The following is a 26918-nucleotide window of genomic DNA, read 5'->3' as shown; positions in this document are numbered from 1 at the left end:
CAGACTTGAATAAATGGCAACACAATAGCAAACCATACACGATAACAAATTGTAAAGCAAAAATTGATAATTAATCCAAAGTTTGAAGATTTATGAGTAGGCTAACACATCTTCATTTGAACGTTTACAGTAATTTAGGGGTAAATTTGACCTGCTGGAAGTAAAATCTGGTTTTATCTAAACAATTGTTAACAAAAGGGGATTGTGAATAACAATTTTAGTAAAAGTCAGTGACTGGGAGAGATATTGAAAATCAGCCCCATGGGTAAATCTGACCCCATGTCGGCTCTAGTGTTAACAGGCTGGTCCATGCTATGCTTGGGATAAGCATATTTACATATGGGCAAGGATATTGGATATTCATATTAGCTATGCCATAGAGTCAATCCACCTGTAAACACACTCTTGACCACATACATTGATATTTATAAGCATTTTCGATTTTTGAATACCTCACAAAAGGTTCCTTACATGCATTGTGTTATATTACAGTGAGCGTAAAGCTGGTAAATATGTCCCTTCAGCTGCTTATATAAGCGCTTTCTGCTGGAATCCTCTCAGTTTCTGCTGGAATTAGCCATTATGAAAGTCTGTAGAGATCATTCATGACCGTCTCGTTCTCAATGTCTCAGTGTTGTTTGTTCAGTCACTGCCTCAGGGATTCCTCAGGGATGAAATATGATTATGGATCAGAGAATGGAGTCATTATCAGCACCCTCACACACACACACACACACACATGTTTGTTTTTGTGAAATGTGAGGACATTCCATAGGCGTAATGGTTTTTATACTGTACAAACTGTATTTTCTATCCCCTTACACTGCCCCTGCCCCTAAACCTAACCCTCACAGGAGACTGTGCAGTTCACTTTCTGTGAAAAAAAACTTGTTCTGTGTGATTTATAAGCATTTTGAAAAGTGAGGACATGGGGAACGTCCTCATATTTCACCCTCTTTTTGTAATACCTATGTCATACCCATGTCATTATACACATTTGTGTCCTGATATTTCACAAAAACATGCCCACACACACACACACACCAGGTTTGACGAGAGTCCAGGGTTCATGACCTCTAAATCAGCTCAGGTCTTTCAGATTAGGGAGCCGGAGGTGTGTGTGTGTGTATTGAGGAAGAGAAACTCTGTATGTCAGGCTTTTCTTGAGTGTTTCATTTACCCATCGCAGGTGTGTGTGTGTGTGTGTGTGTGTGTGTGTGTGTGTGTGTGTGTGTGTGTGTGTGTGTGTGTGTTTGTCACACCCTCAGGCTCTGCTGACATGAATTGGAAGTTGATCCAGCATGATTAATCTTGTCTTTAATTCTTTCATTCTTCCCACAATGCTCTGACAGAGCACTATAGACTCATATATCCATGATAAAGAGATGGAATAGAGCAGTCTAGTTAAAGCATGAGCTAGGTTCTCAGAATTGGACTCTTTTATGTTTCTTTCATACCATTTTCAACAAAGGTTTACTGACTAAAAATGTCCTATTGTGGCAAAAACTAAGCACCTGAGTCCACATTGACTCTAATAACCTGGAAGTGAAGTATTAGTGGACCTAATCATCTCTGAATATAGACACAGCTGAAACAGACGTGTGTGTGTGTGTGTGTGTGTGTGTGTGTGTGTGTGTGTGTGTGTGTGTGTGTGTGTGTGTGTGTGTGTGTGTGTGTGTGTGTGTGTGTGTGTGTGTGTGTGTGTGTGGCTCTAGAGCAAGCTGTAGTTCACGGGTAATCTCCTCGGAGAGGGTTAAATTCAAGGAATCACTAAGGAATATCCCGGGGGTTTCCCACAGTTCAACTGGTGTTAAGTCTGTGACTTTCTGTGGGCTACAAATCTGTTGCCTTAGATCAGGGGTGGCCAAACTTTTTTAAAAGGGGGCCAGATTCGATGTTGTGGACACACCTGGGGGCTGGTTCCTTTTCTATTATATCTATATAACTAACATGTTTTGTTTCTTGGAAACATGGCAGATTTGACAAAAGCTTGAGCTGACAGTAGCTTGTGATAGGACACAGATGTAAATTTATAGATTTTTAATACAATATCTGTAAAACTTTCATCAACGAAAAAGTTTTAATGGGTGAAATGTAAATATTATTAGTGAGTTAGAACTCTATTCTTATTTAAATGAACGAGTGCTCTATTTAGATCACCACAGGTAAAACCACACTGCAAAATATGCCTTTCTTACTTGCTATTTCTGTCTTTTTTCCAGTCTAAATATCTAAACATTCTTAAATCAAGAGAAACAAGAATGCAAACAGAAACAAGGTTATTTCTCTGACCCCATTGGCAGATCATTTTGTTTGTTTTAAGCAAAAACTCTCTCTCACACACACACACACACACACACACACACACACACACACACACACACACACACACACACACACACACACACACACACACACACACACACACACACACACACACACACAATTAGCTTTTGGAATGGCACGCGTTGATTTGTGTGTGTGTGTGTGTGTGTGTGTTTTTGTGTGTATGAGTGTGTGTGTGTGTGTGTGTGTGTGAGTTTTTTTGTCTGTTTTGCACTCTTGATGTTTTAGAGATTCACTGTTGAGTCCTTTTTTTCTGCATCCTGGCGGATTTGTAGATTGTATGCACAAAAAAAATAATTTCCCATTCATTTCCTATGGGGGTCATTTTTGACCCGAAGGTCCTGAGTGTGACTTTTTTTTTAAAGACTTTTCAAATCCTGTCCCCAATTTTTTTGGGTTTTCATATACCAAGTACCAATAAAGTCACCAAAAAAAAAGGGTCATAATTATTGCATAAATATGAATTATTAATCATACAATTAGCTCAAAACACCAAAGAAGAAAAGAAAAAATATTATTGAACATAAATATATTTCATTGATTTTACTCAAATCTTTTTTATCTTAATCCTGCCCTCTGGGTCATTTTTGACCCGAAGGTCCTGAGTGTGACCCATAAATGAAGAACCCCAGAGGGTTAAACAGATCTTAAAAGTATCGTTCACGTACAGTTCTGCTCAGTAAGCATTTAAACAGTCGGCGAGTGTTTGATATAGTGTTTAAAGTTGAGTTGTTTAGTGTACTCCAGCCTTTACAGTTGCAAATCCCTGCCAGTGTGAACATCCCTTCAAGAGCAGCTCATTTCCTGCGAGAGGAGAGGTGTGTAATGAAACGGTCCCATCACAGTAATCCGGGTTCAGTGTTTCCCTGGGTCTGACCCTACATCCCACTGGACACCAGCCGTTCTGATACACCTATAGAGACCGCTTCTGAAGGTCTGGACTCAGACTCCGAGGACTCTGGGTTTTGTTTCTAGACCGCCCAAGACCACGACCACTGGGCTTGATTCATTAACATCATTAGAGTGATTGGATGTAAATCTTCCTGCTTCAGATCAATCGGTGACTTATCTCTGCTCTGATGTATCTATTGTGCGGGATCAGGCATTACTGCGGAGTGGACGTGATGCCAGCTTTAGTGCAGGAGTGGTTCAGGTTTTCCCACTGTGATCTTCTTCATATTCACCTCAGTTCAAACAAGGCAGGTCGTATTAAACAGCGAGCAGGTTTAGGTTTTCCTGCTTGACTGTACAATGGCAGGATCTCTGGGAAGCTGGGATTATCAGGATCTCTCCAGTGGGAACAGCGGAGCAGGGAGAGGCGGCTAATGACCGATCCGCTGGAGCAAACCTTGGGAAAATGGCAGCGGGACAGATCTCTAAGATCAGCCAGACGGAGACCGCAACACGAGACGCAGGAGAGCTGGCTCTGGATGAAGGAGTGTGTGGACACACAGCAGGCTCCGGCCGATCCCCTTTGAATGGGGCAGATCGGGGAAAACAGGAGAAGAGTTTGATTTTGCTTCAGATTTGTCCGCTAATGCAAACTGAGCTGAAGAAATGGGGCATTGAGAAGCATCAGAACCATCGACCGCTCAGATTTAGCCTACATATCAATGCCTCGGGGGTGTGTCTTTCTGAAGAGGTTAGCCAATCAGAGCCGAGGTCAGGTCCATTCAGTCCTCGAGCCAGAGGAGTTGCGGACACATCTGCAGACCACACTGAGGATCAGGAGATTCATGAGCTGCTTTCTGGGAATGTATGTACGCCTTTTTACCCTAAGAAATTAAAATGAAAGATTATGACAAACAACTTAATGTGATTTCTTTTAATGTGAGGACGTTTAATGCAAAAGTTATCAATTCTACTGCTTTTGGGTCCGCTTTCACTCAGAGGAGGTACAAATATAGTCTTTTTAATCCATTTTTAGTATGAAAATGAAACTTTGGATATGTGTCAAGATAATTTTTTTCGGATAAAAAATGTAAGAGACACACTTTTAGACTTCAGGTTCGTTTTGACCCGAAAGTGATTATTATTATTATTATTTGCACATTAATAATTACATTGTGCTGATTTTTACCTCTTTTAGTTTTAGTTTAGTTTTAGATTTGTCTCAAATTACTTCTGTAAAGTGCATTTAGTCCCTTTCTCACACACACACACACACACACACACACACTCACACACACACGCACACACACACACACACACACACACACACACACACACACACACACAGACATTTAGTCTTTCCTACTGCGACTGCAATAGTGACTGTAAAAGTTTATGCAAGTGAAATTAATATTTAGTTTAAAAACTTTATTCTGATGCTGTTTTGACAGTTTTGAGCAGTCATGAGTTTTAAGTTCAGATGAATTGAAGTGAGTTCATACTGATAATTATAATATTATTTGTTATCTTAAATTTCATATAAAGATCTATTCAAATAAAAACTCTTATAAAAATGATAAAGCTAAATTATAAAAATGTATATTTTCTTGCATCACGCTGGTTTTTGCTGTAGTACATCTTAAATTTCAAAGACTTTCACTATTTTTTAATGACTAAAGAGAGGGTAAATGAGTAAAGGCCTGGGAAGAATATGGTAACATTCAACACTTTAAACATGTTGTGCATTCACTCATTAATGAGACATTATGGATTAGATACAATATGGTTTCAGTTGAAAAATATGTTATTCCTGTTTTATGAGCTCACGTTTAATGGACGGACCCAGGAATGAAACATGCAGTGTTTAATGCCTTACGAGGGCTAATATAGAAATAAAGAAATGCCATGTAATGTATTTCTGAGTAAATGTATAGATTGATAAGGCAGCTTTCACAACTGGGACTCTGTTTGAGTCCTGAAGAGTGCTTGATATGAATCAGGTCTTGTATACGGCTCTTATGAAGGCTAGTGTTCACTGATGAGGGCTGATACCTGAGAGAAGGCTAGTGTAGTTCACTGATTCCTTTCGAGACAGGATATTAGTGAGGCCTTTCAGGGGAGCGTGGAGGAAAAACACTTCTTATTTAAGTCATTGCATGGCAGATCCGCGTCTGCGCAGATGGGCTCCTGTGTGTGTGTGTGTGTGCGCATGCTCACTTTGTTTAATGTCATTCCTCGTATCGTTTCAGAAGTGTGTGTCTATATACACTGATAAATATGATCCTGTGCTGAAGTAAATACTACAGGAAAAACTAATGTCATTTCTACAAGAAAAAGTTAGTTCAGGCAATAATAAAAAAAAAAAGAAAATTCTATATTAGTGCTCAATACAAGCTTGTAGAAATTAAAGCATAAATATCAACATTACAAAATAAAGTAAAACTACTCAACTTTTCTGATACTGGTGTTCCCATCATGCACTGGGGCTTGAATAATTAATGAGGTAGATTTTTCGCTGTTTTTACACTTTTATCATTGCTTTTTGCCATTTTGTGACATTTAGAGTTCATTTTCTACTCAAAATTACACATTCCTACTCATAAACGATCCATTGAATGTGTATTGAGTTCGTGTTCAGGTGCCGTGTTATCTCTATTATGTAGATATGGAGTCTACACAATATCTATTGTATTATTTACTTAGATGTTCTAAGTAAAGCATACACTTTAAAAGTGTGGTTTACTTGAGTGTTGGCGTGTAACGATACACAAAACTAACGGTTCGGTACGGGTTCAGTACAGCAGTTTTACAAAATTGCTTTTTTATTTATTTTTATTAAACAGTGGTTTACTGAAAAAAAAGTGTCTGTCCTTAAATGAGTTAAACTATAACTAAAAGTTTTTTGAAGATAAAACTATAAAACTATATAGGGAGCCCTTACTTGCACATTAATATTAAAGGTTAACAACAGAGCCCAAACTATTAGCCTAAATTCAGTTGCTATTTATTTTTAGGTATAATAATCAACACTCAAATAACACATTGTATGCAAACATGTAAACTTAACTTCTAAATCTAATTATAAAATAGTTTTTTCTCCAATTTGTTGTTGAAATATAATCATTTACACACAGTGTCTGTCATTTTCATGACAGATTTATTTAAACATACATGAAATAATCAAGACATCACTAAGTAGAATATAATGAATATAACGGCTAATATAGAGCTTATATTTAGTGAAAGAGTTGATTTCTCTAGTGAACTAACAGCTGTGGACACTCAATGACTGCCTGAGGTAAATGTGATGCTAAGGTTACATGACATTGTTTAGTTTACAGCAGTTATATTGAGGTCTTTCCGCTGTTGAAACACTGATTGAGCGATTACACCACATATGATATGTGACAGTAAGTTGTAATGTATCCTCAGCATACCTTCAGATGTTCATTCATGTTTAATCTTTAGGAAGAGATGATCGCGTTGAACTGTGATTTGTGACCAGTCACGCCACATTAAAGAGCGTCAAAACGGCATTTATCGTCTGAATACTTCATATGTTTGTGTAGGAACTCGGATTGAAGTGTGTTCCGCGCTTTAAACAAGCCGACTGTGAACTGTTAAAGATTGCACTCGGAAACTGTTCAGTACACTCTTGCACCAAACCGAAAGCCCTGTACCGAAATGGTTTGGTACGAATACGTGTACCGATACACCCCTATTGAGTGTTATATTGTTTGAGTAAAAAGTATTGCAAAGAAACTAAGTAGAAACTACTCAACCTTTTACTGGTTTACTTGAAATGACTGATTTTCTTTGTTAATGTTACTTAACTTAGTTAGGTAGAGGTTACTTAATTCCATATGAGAAACTTACTTGCATGCAATATAAGTAAATTGTACTTATTGTTTTAGTAAAATCTTTAATTAAAACTCCAACAGCATGCTCTAGTTGTGCTGAATTGAGGCTCTGAGCGGTGTAACTGATCTTGTGTTGCTGCAGACTTGACTCTCGTGAGACTGTAGCGTCTCTGATTTGTGGTTTTAAGGCTGTTGACTCTGCACTGATCCTCACAGCTCTGCTCTTGAACTCTTACTGTAAGAGTTTTACTACCACATGCTTTACTACCCTGACAGATCGTCGATCACAAGCCAATGCATCTCCAGCTGCACATGACCTGTTTGACGAGGCATCACTAATGATCATTGAGCAGCCTGGCATTGTTTCAGGCGCTCATATACAGGCCATTCCTCCGCTGGGGAGATCTCATCAATACTGCCGACCCATTTAACGGCCCTCACTCGCGGAGGTCTGGAGTGAGCGGATCCATTCAGGGCCGTAATCGCTATAGACATCGAGTCCCCCCCAATAATTACAAATGGCCAAATTGCCCCCCCCAATATCTGATATTGTTGATGCTGCTCTGCTGTACTCCATTATAGGGATTAATGATATCTTATCGTTTGCGAGGTAAATATTCTCCCCACGAAAATAATTAGTCTTCCCGCGATAATAACGATAAAGCCTAGTGGATGACGCGACCCGTTCGCATCTCACGAGCGGAGCGAAAACAGTGACGGTGGAAGAGAGGAGGAGTTTATCGCTAAACGAGGAGCGACCTCTACAATCTGAACCTGTACACACAGATGTATTTTCACTCATTGAGCACTTGGACTGAACGCTTGAGAGATTCGCTCTTTCTCAAGCGATCTGCAAAGCACACTATTTCAGTTCACTTTACTGTAGATCATTGTTTATGTTTCTGAGGCTCTCACTTGTAGCCAAAAACAGTGGTCGATAGTATCGCCTATTTTTATCGTCATTGATATCGTTATCGCAATAAATACCAGAAATATCGTGATATAGTCCATATCGCCCATCTCTTCTCCATCACACACCGCTCTGTTACTAGGATGACAAAATTAAAATGTAAAATTTTTGAGGTTGAGATGGCCAATCAGATCAAAGAAGGCGGGGCTTACTGAACTTACCGAATTCCAGCGCGACACCTTAGTTATAGCAGTGAAAGAGTGCGGCGTAAGATGTAAGCTAAACATTTCATATTTGATGACTGTTTTAGGATAAAAACATTCAGCGGCCAACAGTAATATCCAGTGATGCAAACTACGTGACATTTTTTATGAAGTTTCACCATTTTGAATTGAAAATATGACATTATTTATGTAAATCAAAACTGAATTTGACGTGCAAGAAACGCTTTGCATTTTTACATATTAGGCAGACGAAAATAAGAGTGAATGTGTGCATATACTTAAAAACATCATACATTATAACCAGTGTTGGGGAAAGTTACTTTGAAAAGTAATGCATTACAATATTGCGTTACTCACTTAAAAAGTAACTAATTGTTACTTTTTAAAAAGTAATGCATTACATTACTTTTATTAAAAAGTAATACATTACATTACTTTTACGTCACTTTTTCTCACCTGGGCTGGGCTTGTTTTTTTTTTTATAGTTCCATTTTTGTGCAAAGGTAAAGACCTCTTCATTCTAAAATTGAAATAATAAGACTCAGGTAAAAATGCAAATCCACGCATGAACAGTAGAGGGCGCAGCTCTGCTGTGCTGCCAATCTGGATAACGGAAGAATAGGACGCAAGAGAAAAAAGTCTAGTAATTTTAGTAAAAATCTAGTAATTTTTGCTCATGGTTTAACTGAATCATCAAAGGTCAGCAGCAAGACATTGGTCAATAAAGGTAGATTAAATGCATAAAAATATTAGTTTTATTTAACTTTTTTTTTATTTGTATAGTTTGCACAGTACTCTCGATTTTTCTCAACATGGGGACAGGAGAGCTGTCAATCAAATAAATGTGAAAAAGTTTTTTGAAAAGTAACTCAGATATTTTGTTGTAAATTTCAAAAGTAATACGTTACTTTACTATTTATTTGAAAAAGTAATCTGATTACGTAACTCAAGTTACTTGTAATGCGTTACACCCAATACTGATCATAACTACAATTGAACTGACACTTTTACCATTTTTATTTCCTTAAATCCCTTTTAATCCTTTAATAATTTAATTCCTTTAAATAAACCGATAAGACCAATACCCTCCCCACGCCAAACAAACATTGGTCCCTCCAGTGTCTACGGCCTTGGATCATTTATATGTTCACACAGAAGTGAATTCAAGCACTCATAGTTTCATACAGAGCATCATCATATCATCTTTCACTGCAGAAGTCATGAGCAACAGACGGCCTGTGTTAGCGGGACATGTAATTCGCTTCATCAGGACTGAAGGCGGTGTGTGTTCGCAGGGAAAGTGTGTCTGGTCCCGCTGGCGTTTCCTGGCCGGCCGTCGATGGGTGCGTTTGATTAGAGTGGAGACTTCCTGCTGTGCGCTCGGAGGTTACACATCACACACAGAGTCACCCTGTGAGCGTCCTGAGGGGGAAAAGGCCTTTCAGTTCAATCTCTGCTGGAGCTGAGCAGCAGGGGATTCTGGGATTGATGGAGCGAGTGGGTGGAGAAATGCTCTATATCATATGAGAGTGACAGATGCCCATCGCTGTCAGTTACTGTGAGGTCAAGGTTTTGACATTTTCCACAGATGTTATTGTTACATATTACTATAGGGTAATTCCGTCAACTCGGCTCAAATTTTTTATTTTGTCAATATTTTTCCTGTAGAAAGACAAACATAAATATTTATGAAAGCCAAAATATGAAATGTCACAGATGACATGTTTTGTAGAGGACGGTCAGAATTACCATTTTCACCTGAGATCTGGAGCCGAATTACAGGGGTGTAAACATGACTTTAGAAAGACAAAAAGGAGATACATTTCTAGTTTTAACATCATTTGTTCTTTAGATATTCCTCTTTAAAAGAAAAAAGTGACCCACATTTGTGTTTTTAACCACTGAAAATATGGACAATTGACCAATTTACTCATGGAGCCACATTGAGATCATCATATCTCTGGAACTGACCCATCGAGGGCCTTTAAAATGGAGATACCAAAAGAAAAGTTTGTCAAGAACCAGAATATAAAAAGATATTCAGATATCTTTTATACATCTGGACTTACAGGCACTCAAACTTGAGGCACAAACACACCAGAAGTGCTTATTCCCCATGTTTGAGCGCTCACCGTTGGAATATAATGACACGCAGATTGATAAAGGCAACATATTTCACTAATAGATCTACCAATCTCTGTGTGGAAATAAAATAATGATGCTGCCATCTTTCTAAAGTCATCTTTACACCCCTGTAATATGGCTCCAAAAACTGTCATTCTGACCCTCCTCTACACAACAGTGATTACTCAGTCAATACACATCTGAGACATTTACTACTGTGGCTTTCCTCACTGTTTATGTTTGTCTTTCTACAGAAACAATATTAACAAAATCAAACAATTGAGCTGAGGAAGTTCACGATATTCCGTTGATTTGACAGGGAATGACCCTGTATTGAGCTCAGATTTCATATGCTGTCTGGTTATTAGGCCTGATGTAATGTGTACACAAGTGCATTTGTGTGTAAATTGTGTAGATGAATTGTTGCTTGGCCAGTCGTCCTGGAGTCAGACCTGAGATCCACAGCGTTCCCATACACCCGATCCACGCATTGATGTGAGTTATGAACACAAATCTCCATCAATCGACAGTAAAGAGCAGAAGTATGCGGCTGAACGAGTGTTTACACACAAGGAGAGCATTCCAACTGTGTGTGTGTGTGTGTGTGTGTGGCTACAATCAAATGATGAATGGAAATGTGAAACTCATGGGCCGGTTTCCTCAAAGGGGTCATGTGTTATATCCTGGTGTAATTCAATACACAAACCCTGATGTGTAGCCCTCATCGCCCCTACGGCCCACAGAGAGAGTCTCATCACACACAGCGGGTTATGGACGGGTTCTTCCACACACACTGAGCTCTCTGTGGCGGAGGAACCGCAGGTGACCGGCTGCTCGCTCGCTCCGTTACAGCTCATATCCTGACGGAGGAGTGTGTAGCGAACGATCAGTAATGATGCGGTACGAATACCTGAACCGCTACACCCCTAATATTTACTATATATTTAATATTCATTCTGGATTTATTTACGATACAAGAGACATATTGTCAAGAATCATTGGTATGTTGCCATGGACAGTGATGAAATACCCAAAATATTTGACCAAGTATTCATGTAATAAGACCTAATATCAATGTAATGAGACCAATGATTAAAAATGCCAGTTAATTCGGACACAGTTGACTCTACAGGGATCTGAGTCATCCGTGAACACGTGTGGTGATGCTGAGTAATGCTGGGGCTTTATGTAATGTGTGTGTGTGTGTTTGTTCACAGGGAATACTGATCATAGTGGCAGGTTGTGTGTGTGTGTGTGTGTCTGTACTCTCTGTAGGGTTCATGCCAGTGTATGAGGGCATCGATGAGAAGACGGAGCACATTGTGCTGCTTGTGTCCACAGCCGCTCTGCTGTCATCACGAGGGTTTTATGGTGTGTTTGTCGTTCTGAGAGTGTTTGTGTGAATGTGTCAGCTCAGTAAGAGCTGGTGATGAGTGGATGAGATGAGATCTCGATGTGTCTCTGAAGGTTTTCTGTTCCTCTGGCGTGTGCAGATGTAGGTGGGCACGTCTCTGATTTGCATACTGTTCTGGGTATTAATATGCAATAGAGTCTGTGCATTGCGCCTTGCAGAAACATCTTACATATGTATACGTTATATAGGGCTCAATGAAATCGAGATAGAGATCTGCAGATTTTTCCTCATTCTGATGCTCAGTTTGAACTTCAGCAGATCGTCTTGATCTTGTCTTGCATTGAGATGCTGCCATGTGATTGGCTGATTAGATATTCGTGTTAACGGGCAGTTGATCTGGTGTACCTAATAAAATGTCACATTCATTATTATTTTGATATGTTGGGTCAATAACATCTAGTCCTAACTATGCACAATACGTCAAGTTTCCAGCTTTTCTTTTCTCATAAAAGATTCATCATATTTGGGGGTCCTTGGCATCATAAAGTTTAACATGCTTTAAATAACACACAAACACTGCACTATTGACTTTAGAGCAGGTGTGTGTGTGTGTGTGTGTGTGTGTGTGTGTGTGTGTGTGTGTGTGTGTGTGTGTGTGTGTGTGTGTGTGTGTGTGTGTGACTTTAGAGCAGGTGTGTGTTGGCCAATGGTCAGTGGTGTTCAGTTCCTCCTATAGCAGCTCCAGCAATGCTCCTGACCACACCTGGTGTTCAGACCATATGCCCATGGCTGAACAGATGAGCTGTGCGTTTGATATTTAAACACGAGGAGCTGGACGTGAACATGAGAACTGTGTCCGGCTGACACTAGCAGAACACACTCGCATCAGACCTACCGTCACATTGCCCCGGTGTATGATAGAGCCCTAGATCTGCTACACAAGCATATGTAGACGTACATAATGCCCAGATCTAGACAGGTGGAGCTGGGGAGGCGGAGGGGCGAGAGGACCGATTTACAGCGTGAAGACTGATATTTCTCCAGATATCAGCATTAAAACAAATGTGATATTGGTTTTATACAAGTTCAATAAACAAGAAAGTTAATATTCAGTTACTTACATTTTAGACGCCATGTTGTCTGTTTCGCTGATGAACCTCAGTACTCATCTTTCATCTCCTATGCTTCAGATCAGATCGGACGAATCCAAATAAAACAGCAGCATACATGTCAGTGTACAAAATGCATCCCACTTTTTAATAAAAAAAATAGGGAGAAAAAAAAAATCCTCCTTTGTTTGCATGAGCGTTTTGAATTAGAGTAATCAACCATGTCCATTATCAATGAAATATTGATTCTAATCAGTTTCTGGGGATATCTCCTGCAAGCTTAGACTCTTCCAGTATTGTTAAGCCCTCCCTCGTCTCTCTCCTGATGAGTCATCATATACAGGAAGCGCATTACTGGCTCGCGAGCTGTCAATCATTGGACCCATGGTCAATGCCTAGCCAATGCCTTGCCAGCAAAGTTTTGATTGATGGACGTAGTAACCAATCAAAAGGCGTCATCTTGCGCAATTTTATGTCATTAGAAACTACTTGTGCTTACGTCTTCATTCAGCTTTCACACACCGGCACATGTGATAGGAGTGCGCAGACTCTATTAGCGACTGTTTTTATCAACTAAATGAGTTTTTTACACTTTGTAATTTCTGTAAATAGTTGCTGTAGTTTTTCAGTAACTGTATATCCATTATAATGATCAGTTTATTGCAGATTTATTTGAATGAAAAACTACTCTTTACAATTACAAATGTTCTGAAATAAATTAACTTTTGGAAAGGACGCCTAGACTTTTCTCTACATAAAAGCTTACAGAAGCTACATTTTTTAGAAAATTATCCTCAAATTTGAATCAAAACATGATCAGACATTCAGTTTTATATTTAGCTTATTTAACATGAAAGTCTCATACATTTTTCTCTAAGTGAATTTCAAATAAAAAAAAGTCCCTTACATGTATATTTGACCTTGTTTTACTCTGTTCCTATACTACTTTCAGTTATTATGACTCTTTCATAATATATTTCAAGTGTCTAGTTTAAAATAGATTTATGAATATAGACCATAGGATTTAAGAGCTGCAGACATTTTTATTTGGGTATGTTTTTTTATTTTATTTAAATGTTAAAAAAAGGGGCGCAGGTTAAGAGGTTAAATGTTGAGCAAGCTCTTTGGCTCGTGCCATGTATCGTACCATGAGATCTCTACTCATGAAGTCCTCAGTCTGCGCCATCTAGAGCTTCATGACTGAACTGGTCATTTGTTATAAAACATGTCTGTGGCAGGCATGGCATTATTTCCCACCACTTTGTGTGAAGTTTTGTCAAAGCTTAGTCTGTAACTTCTTCGTAAAGGTTGGACTGGGAAACAATTCCCAAATCAGTGCAGAAGAGAGTATTACAACCCTAAACACCACACAATCTCCCAGAGCTGTGATTTGATATGGTTAACCACTAATAACAGTGTTTACTGTGTGTCTGTGTAGAGATGATTGTAGATCGCTCTGATTGAGCACAGACACACGATCGCGCTGGTGTTGAAATGTAATGACGTGATCTAGTGAGCGCTTCCAGCCGGGCGTATCCCGCTATACTCTAATGCCACCCCAAACCAACCTCTATCAGGGAAGATGTGTTTGAGTCAAGTGAATGACTCGACTACATGCGGATGGAAAGCCTGATTGTTCCCCTCGAGAAACAGACACTAGTTAAGAACGTTTAGGTAAAATAGAGACCATTGTTAGCCACAGGACCTGCTCTCAGTGTGTGTATAGAGCAGTGATTCTGTCCTTTGAGGAAGGGGAGTGCAGATTCCTCTGGTAATGGCTCGTCATCATTATCTGTCATTACTTGTCAGGGTCACTAACAGACTTCTATTGTTCGGCCCTGCCAGAGTGTGTTTGTTTAAACTCCTGTCAATCATGAGACCCCAGGACACGCCCCTCAGCGCCGCATCACACGCATACACACTCGTGTGTGTGTGAATCTCACGTAAGCCTTTCCGTCGCCTTGAGGTAATTCTGCACTGGTTGTGGCTCTGCAGATCTGTGCGAGTCTAAAAACAGAAAGTGGGGCAGAAATTCTCCTGCCGCCTCCAGTGCGCTCCCATCAGCCCCTGGGGCAGCGCCTGATCTTCCCTGGCCTCCTTTAATTCGTGTTCATGGCAAGAGCATCCATTATTCATCTGAGTGATGAATCCACAGTAAGGACACTATTCTTCTCCCAGCCCCGTTCATGTCTTCAGGGAGAAGTGGACACATGACTCTGACAGGTTCTGACCCATCACCTCTATATCTCACCAATCATCTAACAGCGTAACACGTTTATATCATGGTCAAGGTCACACCACCCAACCCTACTGGATGAAAACTTCTGACCCCTCATTTCACATCTTGCATAACGAGAGTCTAATGTCTTGAAAATGCTGTTCCTGTTGGTCTTCAGAGTAAGTGTTTGCCAGATCTGATGCTGAATGTTTCTGGATGCTCCAGCGGTGTGTGTGACAGGACAGAGCTGAAGCTGAGAGAAATGAACCGCGTGACCCCGGAGCTTCTCAGACGGAGAGCATCCATCGAGATCACAGCGATAACACTCATCACGTCCCTTTATCAGACTGAGAAACATGGGCCAGAGCCATGGGCTTGTGTGAGATGAGCTCCCGCTCTTCTCCCAGTGCGTTCTGTCTGCTCTCAAAACATCATCATATCAATAACTCATAACACACTGGAGGTCTAAAGGAGCCTCGCAATAGATTTTGAGCATGTGACGTTTGTGCAATGGACAAGATAACGTAGACCCTGATAGTGTTAACAAAAGCAAACCTGAGATAAAAGCAAGCCCACTGTAGGGTCTTCATCCAGTCTTTGACCTCTGTTATCATGACATTGCTTCACACTGTTGTATCAGATGAGCCGCCGAACACGTTTGCTGTCAGGAAAACACACATATAGAGCTGGTTATGATGCAAATCATGTGCAAATCATGCACTAAACAGGGTTCCCACGGGTCCTTGAAATACTTCCAAGTTTTTTAATCTGAAAACAAAATGTGAAGGCCCTGGGAGTTTCTGAAAATAGACACACGTCCTTGAAAGTGCTTGAATTTATGTAGTTTTCTGGAAAAGATCACTTGTTATTCCCTCCGATCCGCTAATGTGTTATTTTGTTACTTCGTGGCCGATCATACTAGCGTGCTTTTATACGTTAGTTATGCTCATTTCCGCGTTACGTTAAAGTGATAGTTCACCCAAAAACCGAAATGTTTATGTTGATCTGCTCACCCCCAGGGCATCAGAGATGTAGGTGTGTTTGTCTCTTCAGTTGAACACAAATGAAGATGTTTAACAGTGTGATAGTCGTATGATGATGTCAATGGGGATATTTTAGAGTATGAGAGCAATGAGAGTAAAAACACACACACATACGAATCTTTATTAAACCCTGCGGCTCGTGGCGACACACACTGATGTCTGAAGACACCAAACCATCGGTTTCTGCCAGAAACCCAACAGTATTTATGTTATTTTTTTACCTCTTATCAGACAAATGTCATCTAGTTTTCCCAGCGCCATAACTTCCGGCGAATAAGGTCAAAATACTGGCGTGATCATAGATATATACATGTAGACGCCTCATTCAACTGATCCGCGCAGGCACTAATGAGGAATCTATGTATATATCTATGATCGCGCCGGTATTTTGACCTTATTCGCCGGAAGTAATGGTGCGGGGACGGCTGATGCAGAGCCATAGAAAAAAATGAAATAAATGTTTAAATATGGATATTTCTCTTCCACAAACGCATCGATTTGCGTCAGAAGGCCTTTATTAACACCCCAGAGCCGCGTGGAGCAGTTATATGATGGATAGATGCATTTTTATGGACTTCAAAAACAGAGCAACTATTACTGCTATCATAATGCTTGGATTAGCCAGAACATTTGTAATATAACTCAGATTTTATTCATCTGAAAGAAGAATGTCATACACACCTCGGATGACTTGAGGGAGAGCAAATCATGGGGTTATTTTCATTTTAGGGTGAACTATCCCTTTAAGTGTTATATACTTTAACTATCCCTTTTAGCGTGCTTGTATATGTTAGTTGTGCTCATTTCCGTGTTAGGTTAAGTGTGTCCTGCGTGAGGTCTTTGTGTTGTGTGTTACTGTGAAGTTCAGTGTTTTCAGCACCAAATATTGGATTTAATGTAGTGTTGAATTGCTTTGCTTGCTAAGATAATGTTAACCCATGAGGCAAGAAAAACTTAAAAGCATATTCATACATCTTAAAACTTCTGGTTACATGAGCCTGAGCTCTTCAATCAAATCCATTCACATGCACACGTGTATATTAGATGTGGTTTCAAAGCCAAATGTGCCTATTTACCGTATTTCCTCAAATAAAAGCCGGAGCCTTTATTTCCCTGAACTGCAGAAGGTCACAGGCTTTTATTAGGGGCAAGCCTGTATTTCTAATTCCATCTATTTGAAAAAATAATTGTTTTAAATAAACTGTTTTAAATAAAAAGCGATTGCGTTCCAGTGGACAGATATCATTGATTTTTTAAAGAAACGTTTGCAAAAATATCACCATTTACAACAACAGCCAGAAGGGCAAAAAAGTTTATTCCGCACATAATTTCTATATTGTTTGCACGTGAGGGGAAAAAAGCTTCCTTCCACTTAAGTTAATTTTTATTTTAATACATCTCTTTACATAATTTGTTTATACACTTAAAAACTATAATTTAGTTATTTTTCTAACCCAACTAATTACTCATGGAGCTATTCAATTTTGATTTTGCATATTGTTTTTTAAACGTTCATTCATATGACCACTGTACAATATTTCAATAACATCATTTATTTTGAAACCTATGCTGTTTTCTTGTATAAAATAAAATATTTTAAGTTAAATGCAGAGTAAGACAAGAGGCTAAGAGATTGTCAAGATCATTTGTGTAGCTTTCACAGACTAACACACGTCACATCTCTCATAGACTACAGTATTTAAAATAGCATTTATGCATCAGTTATATTCTCAATTTAATTTACAGAGCAATCCCTGCAAAGTGTTTAGGTTAAAGGGTTACTTCACCCAAAAATGTAAATTGTGTCATTAATGACTGAGCCTCATGTGGTTGGACACCCGTCAGACCTCCGTTCATCTTCAGACACAAATGAAGATATTTTAGTGTAAATCTGATGCTCTGAAAGGCCTCCATTGGCTCAACTTTACACTCTCAAGACCCTTAAAAGACACTAAAGACTAAAGTTACAAAGTCCATCTCACTACAGCGGCTCTACAATAACTTTATGAAGACGAGAATAGTTTCTGTGCGCAAAAAAACCCTAAATAACGACTTATATAGTGATGACGATTTCAAAACACGGCCTCATGAAGCTTCGAAGCGTTATGAATCAGTGAGTCGATTCATGATTCAGATTGTGTGTTAAACCGCCAAACTGCTGAAATTTGGCGATCCAAACCGCTGAATCGACTCACTGATTCATAATGCTTCGAAGCGTTAAACCAAAACTAAAATGAGCACGGCCGCCCGGCATTCATTCTCGGCCTCACGGTGTGTGTCCAGTCTGGTGTGTTTTCAGCTCATGCTAATGGAAGCTTAACTTTCATAGGAATGCATTGAGAACACTGGCTTTGCTCCGCACTGCTCCGTTATGACCGAGCGTCCGTCTGTGTCTTACCTTCATACATTGGGCGGGTTGATAACATGCAGAACTAGCTCTTGTAGTCTCTAGCCTCTGGCCAATAAAGCCTCCGATGAGGGAAAATGACAATATTTGCGTCATCGGAGGATTTTTTCCAGACATAAAATACATGAATCTCTCGTCTCAGGGGGATATGAGAGGGGAAGCACGATCTTTCAAATATACTACTGATACAAAGCCTAATGCTAATCGCTGAAGTTACCCTTTGAGTCCTTGAGTTTGAGGGTATTGGACCTGGAAAGACCTCCTTGAATTTGAAGCTAACCGAGGTGTGTGAACCCTGACTATAGGAACAGTGTGTGGTCATGACTCATGTCATAGTATTTTGCAATGAACCACAAGAAAGCACGTCTGTGTTAATCAATAATCTGCCCCTGTGATCATCTGTGTAAAGGAGTGAAAGTGGTTGGTGTTTTACTGCCTCTAGTGTTCATCGTGTGTGTGTGTGTGTGTGTGTGTGTTTGACGGAGATTAGCGGCTCATCTCTGCTGGAGGGAGTGAAGCTAGTTTACTGATTTCACAATAGCTCTACATGAAAACCACAGGAATTAAATGTAGCGGGAAGCAGGGAATTGCTGGAAGGAGCATGTCCCGCTGCACACTTGATGAGGGTGTTTAGACTCGATGTGGTTTTCCTTTCAGATTGCTAGTTTATGCAAATTATCTTGAGATCTCCATGGTTACAGGTTGGGTCTGTTTTTGAGGGTTCGCTTTGGTGCTGTTGGGTAAATTTCATCAGGAGTGGGAAAACGCTCGGATTGAAGCTTGTTCAGAAGTTTGGGAATGAGCTTTCGAACTCTCTTCAGCTGCTGGATTTGAAGTTGCTTGATAAAATCTGAACTGCTACATATACACCAATCAGGCATAACATTATGACCGGTGAATAGCACTGATGATCTCTGTTAGTGGGTGGGATATATTAGGCAGCAAGTGAACATGTTGTCCTCAGAGTTGATGTGTTAGAAGCAGGAAAAATGGGCAAGCGTAAGGATTTGAGACGACTGGATCAGAGCATCTCCAAAACTGCAGCTCTTGTGGGGTGTTCCTGGTCTGCAGTGGTCAGTCTCTATCAAAAGTGCTCAGAGGAAGGACCAGTGGAGAACCGGCCACAGGGTCATGGAGGACCAGTGGAGAACCGGCCACAGGGTCATGAAGGACCAGTGGAGAACCGGCCACAGGGTCATGAAGGACCAGTGGAGAACCGGCCACAGGGTCATGGAGGACCAGTGGAGAACCGGCCACAGGGTCATGGAGGACCAGTGGAGAACCGGCCACAGGGTCATGGAGGACCAGTGGAGAACCGGCCACAGGGTCATGAAGGACCAGTGGAGAACCGGCCACAGGGTCATGAAGGACCAGTGGAGAACCGGCCACAGGGTCATGGAGGACCAGTGGAGAACCGGCCACAGGGTCATGAAGAACCAGTGGAGAACCGGCCACAGGGTCATGGAGGACCAGTGGAGAACCGGCCACAGGGTCATGGAGGACCAGTGGAGAACCGGCCACAGGGTCATGGAGGACCAGTGGAGAACCGGCCACAGGGTCATGGAGGACCAGTGGAGAACCGGCCACAGGGTCATGGAGGACCAGTGGAGAACCGGCCACAGGGTCATGAAGGACCAGTGGAGAACCGGCCACAGGGTCATGAAGGACCAGTGGAGAACCGGCCACAGGGTCATGGAGGACCAGTGGAGAACCGGCCACAGGGTCATGGAGGACCAGTGGAGAACCGGCCACAGGGTCATGAAGGACCAGTGGAGAACCGGCCCCAGGGTCATGGAGGACCAGTGGAGAACCGGCCACAGGGTCATGGAGGACCAGTGGAGAACCGGCCACAGGGTCATGGAGGACCAGTGGAGAACCGGCCACAGGGTCATGGAGGACCAGTGGAGAACCGGCCACAGGGTCATGGAGGACCAGTGGAGAACCGGCCACAGGGTCATGAAGGACCAGTGGAGAACCGGCCACAGGGTCATGGAGGACCAGTGGAGAACCGGCCACAGGGTCATGAAGGACCAGTGGAGAACCGGCCACAGGGTCATGGAGGACCAGTGGAGAACCGGCCACAGGGTCATGGAGGACCAGTGAAGAACCGGCCACAGGGTCATGAAGGACCAGTGGAGAACCGGCCACAGGGTCATGGAGGACCAGTGGAGAACCGGCCACAGGGTCATGAAGGACCAGTGGAGAACCGGCCACAGGGTCATGGAGGACCAGTGGAGAACCGGCCACAGGGTCATGGAGGACCAGTGGAGAACCGGCCACAGGGTCATGGAGGACCAGTGAAGAACCGGCCACAGGGTCATGGAGGACCAGTGGAGAACCGGCCACAGGCTCATGGAGGACCAGTGGAGAACCGGCCACAGGGTCATGGAGGACCAGTGGAGAACCGGCCACAGGGTCATGAAGGATCAGTGGAGAACCGGCCACAGGGTCATGGGCGGCTGAGGCTCATTGATGCCCTTGTGGTCCGATCAAACAGACGAGCTACTGGAGCTCAAACTGCTCCAGAAGTTAATGCTGGTTCTGATAGAAAGGGCTCAGAATACACAGAGCATCTCAGTTTGAGGAGCACAACAACGTACCAGTGAGAGCTTCTGTACCATTATATGACTGTAAAATATACCTGCACTAAAATCAGCTCCAGGTTTGTTTAGACGCTTCATCTCCATCACATTAACAGAGTGATCCCAGCATGCTGTTCTTCTCATGAGTTGTTAGTTTTCTCTGTTGTTCTGACTGGATCCTCCCACTGAGCACAACAAAGCTGGGGAAGTGGTAAACTTGGACAGGGATGCGTGAGAATGGGCCGTGTTATGTCATTAAAGCGTCCGCCGGGAGCAGAGGCGCAGAAAAAAGGAAACATCTTTTGATTGTTTAGGGAAACAATGCAGACACACACCGGGACGCATTCCATGAGCAGCAGCAAAGCGGACGCATTCCAGCGGCTAATGGAGCGGCCCGGACGACCTGCGCCGCTGTTCCCAGGGTCAAAGGTCAGGCGGCGGCCAGAGCCTACTGTGTGGATCTGATGGGTTCATGCTGACGCCACACACAGCTGCTCGTATCATGGACATGGACTCTCCTAAATATTCCTTATGTGTGTGTGTGTTCTGGGTGAGTGGTTTATCAGGCGCACTGAATGCTTGTGGAATCTTATAAAATACTGCTGGACTCTTCTGGAGGTTTTCAAGTGTGTTCAAGGCTCTCAGAGTTTGGACTGGACAGGGTCAGAATGGGCTGCTTTGGTAGTACTGTGGTCTCAAAGTAGTGGACGTACCACATTAAACGGCAGTGTTGATGGTATTTCAGCAGCTCATGCCTTTCCTAACAGATGAACTCATGACTGGGCACTGATAGTGGCGTACTCTCCTCTCTAAATGAGCAGGTTGGGTTTCGTCACAGTATCAAAAGTTCAGTATCTGGAACCAATAGTTAATAGGGGAAACGAAATCGTAAAACGAAGGATTATCAGTTTAAACTAAAGGTTGGATTCGATATAGTGTTCCTTACAACTTAGCAAAGATCCAGTGATCCGTGAATACTGACGTACAGCCAGGAATCATGTTCCCTGACGTTTATATTTCAACACTGGAGAAATACATGAAGCAGATTTACCAGTTGACGCTTTATATAAATATATACTATAGGTAGGTCTAAATCCAGATGATCACGCATATCAATGTTATATATATATATATTGTCAAATCATCCAGCCCTAAAACTTGTGTAGTTTTTGTCAGTGTTTGTTTAGAAACATCCAATTTATGCAGAATATAAGATTGTGAATATTTAACTGATGAGTTCTCAATACAATATATAACAGTACAATATATTGTTACCCCAAAATTCAACATATTGACACAATATGATAACTGCAAACCCATGTTTCACTGTCTGGAGTCATGTTGTTTCTGTGAATTACAGTGATCCATGTGCGTCTCCTTTCGACAGTTTGTATAAATACACCTGAGATTTCTTGTCAAGTCTGTTTACAGTCAAACTCAAAGCTTTCTCCCATTTTAGATGTGTTTTGTGTGTTTTTGCCAGCATTCCTGCTGACAACCAATGCCGGACAGTGATTGGCTGCCGACCTCATGTAACGCTTGATCTTTGATCACGTGTGTTCTCTCTATACAAGTCAAATGTCATGAATCTTGGTACCAATTTCAGTTGGAAAGAGTCAAGCTTTGTTCCCGAATGCCCCGAGTAAAGATATCTATTTTATAAACTGATATCTGGTATTGTATTGAAGTTATAACTTTGGTATCGTGACAACACTATTCTATATTAAAAGTATTTGCTAATATTCTTTTTTTTGTTATGTTGGTTTACAAATGTGTAAACCTTTTTACATACATTTTTATAGTACACTACTGAAGGCCAACGGTGCAAGTTAAATTACATGTTTTTAAGTAAAATTGTTGAAAATTATTGTGATAAATTAGTCAATAGATTAATCGATATAAAAATAGTTGTGAGTGGCAGCCCTACTGGTAGTGTATATATATATATATGCAAATGTAAAGTATCTAGTGTGTAAACACTGATTCACGCAATAAATCCTTCATAAACTCCGGCACAACCTGCATATGTTTAACCGCTCAGGACAGATTTCACTACCTGAACCTCACAGCGATTGGCTCGTTTAACGCTTGATATTTGCATAAAGCCACTTTTGATGCTCTTGGCCATTCTCAACGCTTTCTCCGGTCCTCTGTCAATCCCACAATGCACCACATGAGCGTGAAGCTCAACTTCCGTAGGAATTAATTGAAAAAGCTCACTCTGCTCTAGTGGACACACACCGTCACTCTGAAAGCGCTGGTGTTTGAGTGGATTCTGACCTTAAATGCCTCTGATTGGCTATCGTGTTCACGCACTCAACAGATTGGCTACATTGCTGAACGCTTCAATAACACGCTGTAGATAGAAACCTTTGACGCTCTTCACAGATACACACGAGAGTGTCCCGAGTACACCAGCTCTCTGTACCACCGCTTCTGCAGATATCGACACTTTTATAACATTTCAGAATTAACCCTGAAGTACAACAGGCATCAATATACATGCAAACACAGTGTATAATGGTCTATCATCTGCTGTAGTAGCTAACTTTATTGGTCTTTGAATGTCTAATAAACATTTCATTCCATGAACCTCCAAACGTCACACATTAATATCTTTACACCTGACGGCTGTGCTGGATTCAGTCAGTCAGTAATGTCAGCTCTGTTTGTTGGGTGTGTTATATATGCCAGAAAGCCGTGTTTCGCTGAAGCGGTCCTTCTTCTGTGTGTTATCTCCAGCTAATCTCCAGCCGAGGTGTTCTGTGTTCAGTGGATCTCTGCTATTTTGAGGCAGGATTGTAAAATGCGCTGAAATAAACGAGCTCTTTATTATGTAATAATGACAGCACTATAACACTGGATGTGTAACCTGCTTACAGAGGAAAACACACCGCACAGACGCTAAATCCCACGTGTCAGGGAGAATTAACATGGACACTCGCCGGAGAGAGAGATTTAGCCGCTTACACCAAGCCTGTTAGAGAGAGAGAGAGAGAGAGAGAGAGAGAGAGAGGGAGGTCAATAAATATTCTCTCTCTCTCTGGTCTGAAGTAAGCAGTGGAATAAGCTTTGATTTGCGCTGTGTCATAAAGGTCATTTCCTGTTGTGTTGTTGATTCCCATTTTGGATTTCCTCTATTGTAATGCCAGAGGTTTCTCTGAGAAACGCTGCTATAAACACTGAACACTGTGTGTGTGTGTGTGTGTGTGTGTGTGTGTGTGTGTGTGTGTGTGTTGCAGGCGGTGACCGGCAGGAGTTTCTCTGACAGGGACTTCAGAGCTGGACTCGACAACGGCATCTTACTGTGCGAGTGAGTAACTCTCTCTCACACACACACACATACACTCACACATACACTCACTCACTTATCTAGACAAACCATCGGTCATTAAAAAACCCTTTTAACCTAAATTGCTCATCTTGCGCTGCTCGTAGACAGAAGTGCCGCCCCAAGAGAGCGTGAGGACTAATACAAACACCCTTCAGCAAAACACACTCCATCTCCAACTTTAAAATCGTCCGACATCGTTGTTTAACCTTTTTCTGCTAAAGCATGTTTGTATTAGTCTTCACACGAGCCGGACTCAGGGTTCCCACGCTTCTTGAACGTCCTTGAGTTTCAGACGCATGATTCAAGACCTGGAAAGTTCTTGAAAACAAACACAGGTCCTTGAAAGTGCTTGAGTTCAGCATGAACTATGTTGTGTTAGAGTAGCGTGTGCTTTTACAAACATTAGCCTTCATGCCCAGCCAATGCTAGAACAGAACAGCATTACGGGAGGAAGATATCTCAATATATTTCTGCTGTTCCAGAAGCGCCATCTACTAAAGCTCTATTGGGATGGTATTAGTTTCTCGTGGGGTCATGAGGTGTTTTCCTCGTTGTCAGGAGCTAGTCTGTGATTTTATTGCTGCCTGAATCCAGAATATCAGAGTTTTTCTCCCACCACCCGCGTAAAAATCCCCGGCTCTGTTTTTAGGCAAACACCAGGTCGTGTGGTCATTTAACTGCCGTCTGAATCAGTTCTCAAGATGAGATCACTTCAAAATTCACTGTTTATATCCTTTTTGACCCCGGCAGGCCACCGTACGGTTGTGCGTCGCTGCATTTTAAAGATCTAGCCTTTCATTACTGAAATGCTGGCGATATTTACAAGAGCAATATTTCATCACCGCTCAAAAAATAAAAGCACGTAAACATTTGAAATGGGCCGTTATTACGGCAGTGATTATATAAATATAATATATGTGCAGGTCTTAAAAGCCTTCAAATAGATTTCTAAAAGGTACATGTACAGGTGATTTAATACATTTTCAATGCCTAACAATGAACTTGTCCATATCTTTTCATTTAATTGGAAAATTCAAGTATACAATATTATCTCTATATTTTGATGTTTTAATGAAGTAATGATTTATAACAAAGAAAACTAAAACGAGTGTGAAATAAATGTTAAAAGCAGGAATAAGAGCTGCATCTCTCGCTAAACTCACTCGCTGTTCCACACCAGCCGCTTTCCTCGGTGGATTTTGTCAAATTGGAAAAAAATGTCCTCATTGTAAACTGTACTGTAGTTGTCAGTTTATGCCGTAGCGTTACTGCAGTAATGATACACACAGGTACAGTAGGTGTTTGATATATTGGCAGTAACACACACACCTTTATCATATTTATTGTGCTTGATTTAAAATAAAAGGTGCTTTAAAAAGATTCTGGTGTTGATGAGAGAGTTGAACCCTGGGGACTTCTGCCGATGTCATGTGACCTTTCCCTCAATCCGTGGCCGTCGCAGAGCGTCTGAGGTTAAAGTGTATAAATGTGTGTGTGTGTGTTGTAAATGTGGCGATGGTTTGTCTAGATCAGACTCTATTCCTCTGGGATTGGTCAGAGCCTCTGAAACTGCAGTGATCTGGACCTTCAGGCGTTGGTTCCCATTGAAGTCCATTATGAGCAGAAAAATCCTGGAATGATCCTCAAAAAACTGAAGAGAGAAACACATGAACATCTGGTAGTGTTGGGTCCAAGTCCACCTTTGTCGAGTTCGAGTCAAGTCCAAGTCTTAAACAATCAAGTCCGAGTCCAAAAGGGGCCGAGTTGGACTCAAGTCCGAGTTCTTATCGACCGAGTCCGAGTCGAGTCCGCCCGAGTCCAGAGTGTAATTAAATTGAAAAAAGATTGCTATTGAAATTGCTATTGTACATTTTTATCTTCTATTAATATTTTAAACTTTCAACCCATTAAACCAATGGCAATATAAAATTTAACAAAAAATACCACTATTACATCTAGCCATTGCCATTTAACATTTTTATTTTGTCAACAGATCAACTAGTTTCCAATCAAAAATGGTTTCAAACCATTAGAATGGACATAGATATACTGTATGTAGAACTTTTATAATTACAAGTGCAAGAAAAACACAAATTAACAAAGTCCATCTCACTACAGCGGCTCTACAATAACTTTATGAATCGGCGAGAATAGTTTTTGTGCGCAAAAAAACCCTAAATAACGACTTATATAGTGATGACGATTTCAAAACACGGCATCATGAAGCTTCGAAGCGTTATGAATCAGTGAGTCGATTCATGATTCGGATCGCATGTCAAACCGCCAAACTGCTGAAATTTGGCGATTTAAACCGCTGAATCGACTCACTGATTCATAACGCTCTGAACCGCTGAATCGACTCACTGATTCATAACACTTCGAAGCTTCATGATTCCGTGTTTTGAAATCGTCATCACTATATAAGTCGTTATTTAGGGTTTTTTTGCGCACAAAAACTATTCTCGTCTTCATAAAGTTATTGTAGAGCCGCTGTAGTGAGATGGACTTTGTAACTT

The 26918-nt window shown here is 41.2% G+C and overlaps 1 protein-coding gene across 2 annotated transcripts in view; it reads left to right on the top strand.

The window, feature by feature from the left end:
- limch1b (LIM and calponin homology domains 1b) overlaps positions 1-26918 on the top strand; it is a 141782-nt gene that overhangs the window by 18378 nt on the left and 96486 nt on the right. For both annotated transcript variants that reach the window (XM_079838755.1, XM_079838754.1), the window contains exon 2: positions 24311-24381. In XM_079838755.1, coding sequence (XP_079694881.1) covers positions 24311-24381 — 71 coding nt within the window. The remainder of the gene's footprint in view (positions 1-24310; positions 24382-26918) is intronic.

This window comes from Gobio gobio (genome assembly GCF_949357685.1).
Source record: "Gobio gobio genome assembly, chromosome: 16".
Taxonomy (NCBI): domain Eukaryota; kingdom Metazoa; phylum Chordata; class Actinopteri; order Cypriniformes; family Gobionidae; genus Gobio; species Gobio gobio.
Note: the sequence above shows the minus strand (reverse complement) of the source record. Positions and strands in the feature narration are given on the sequence as shown.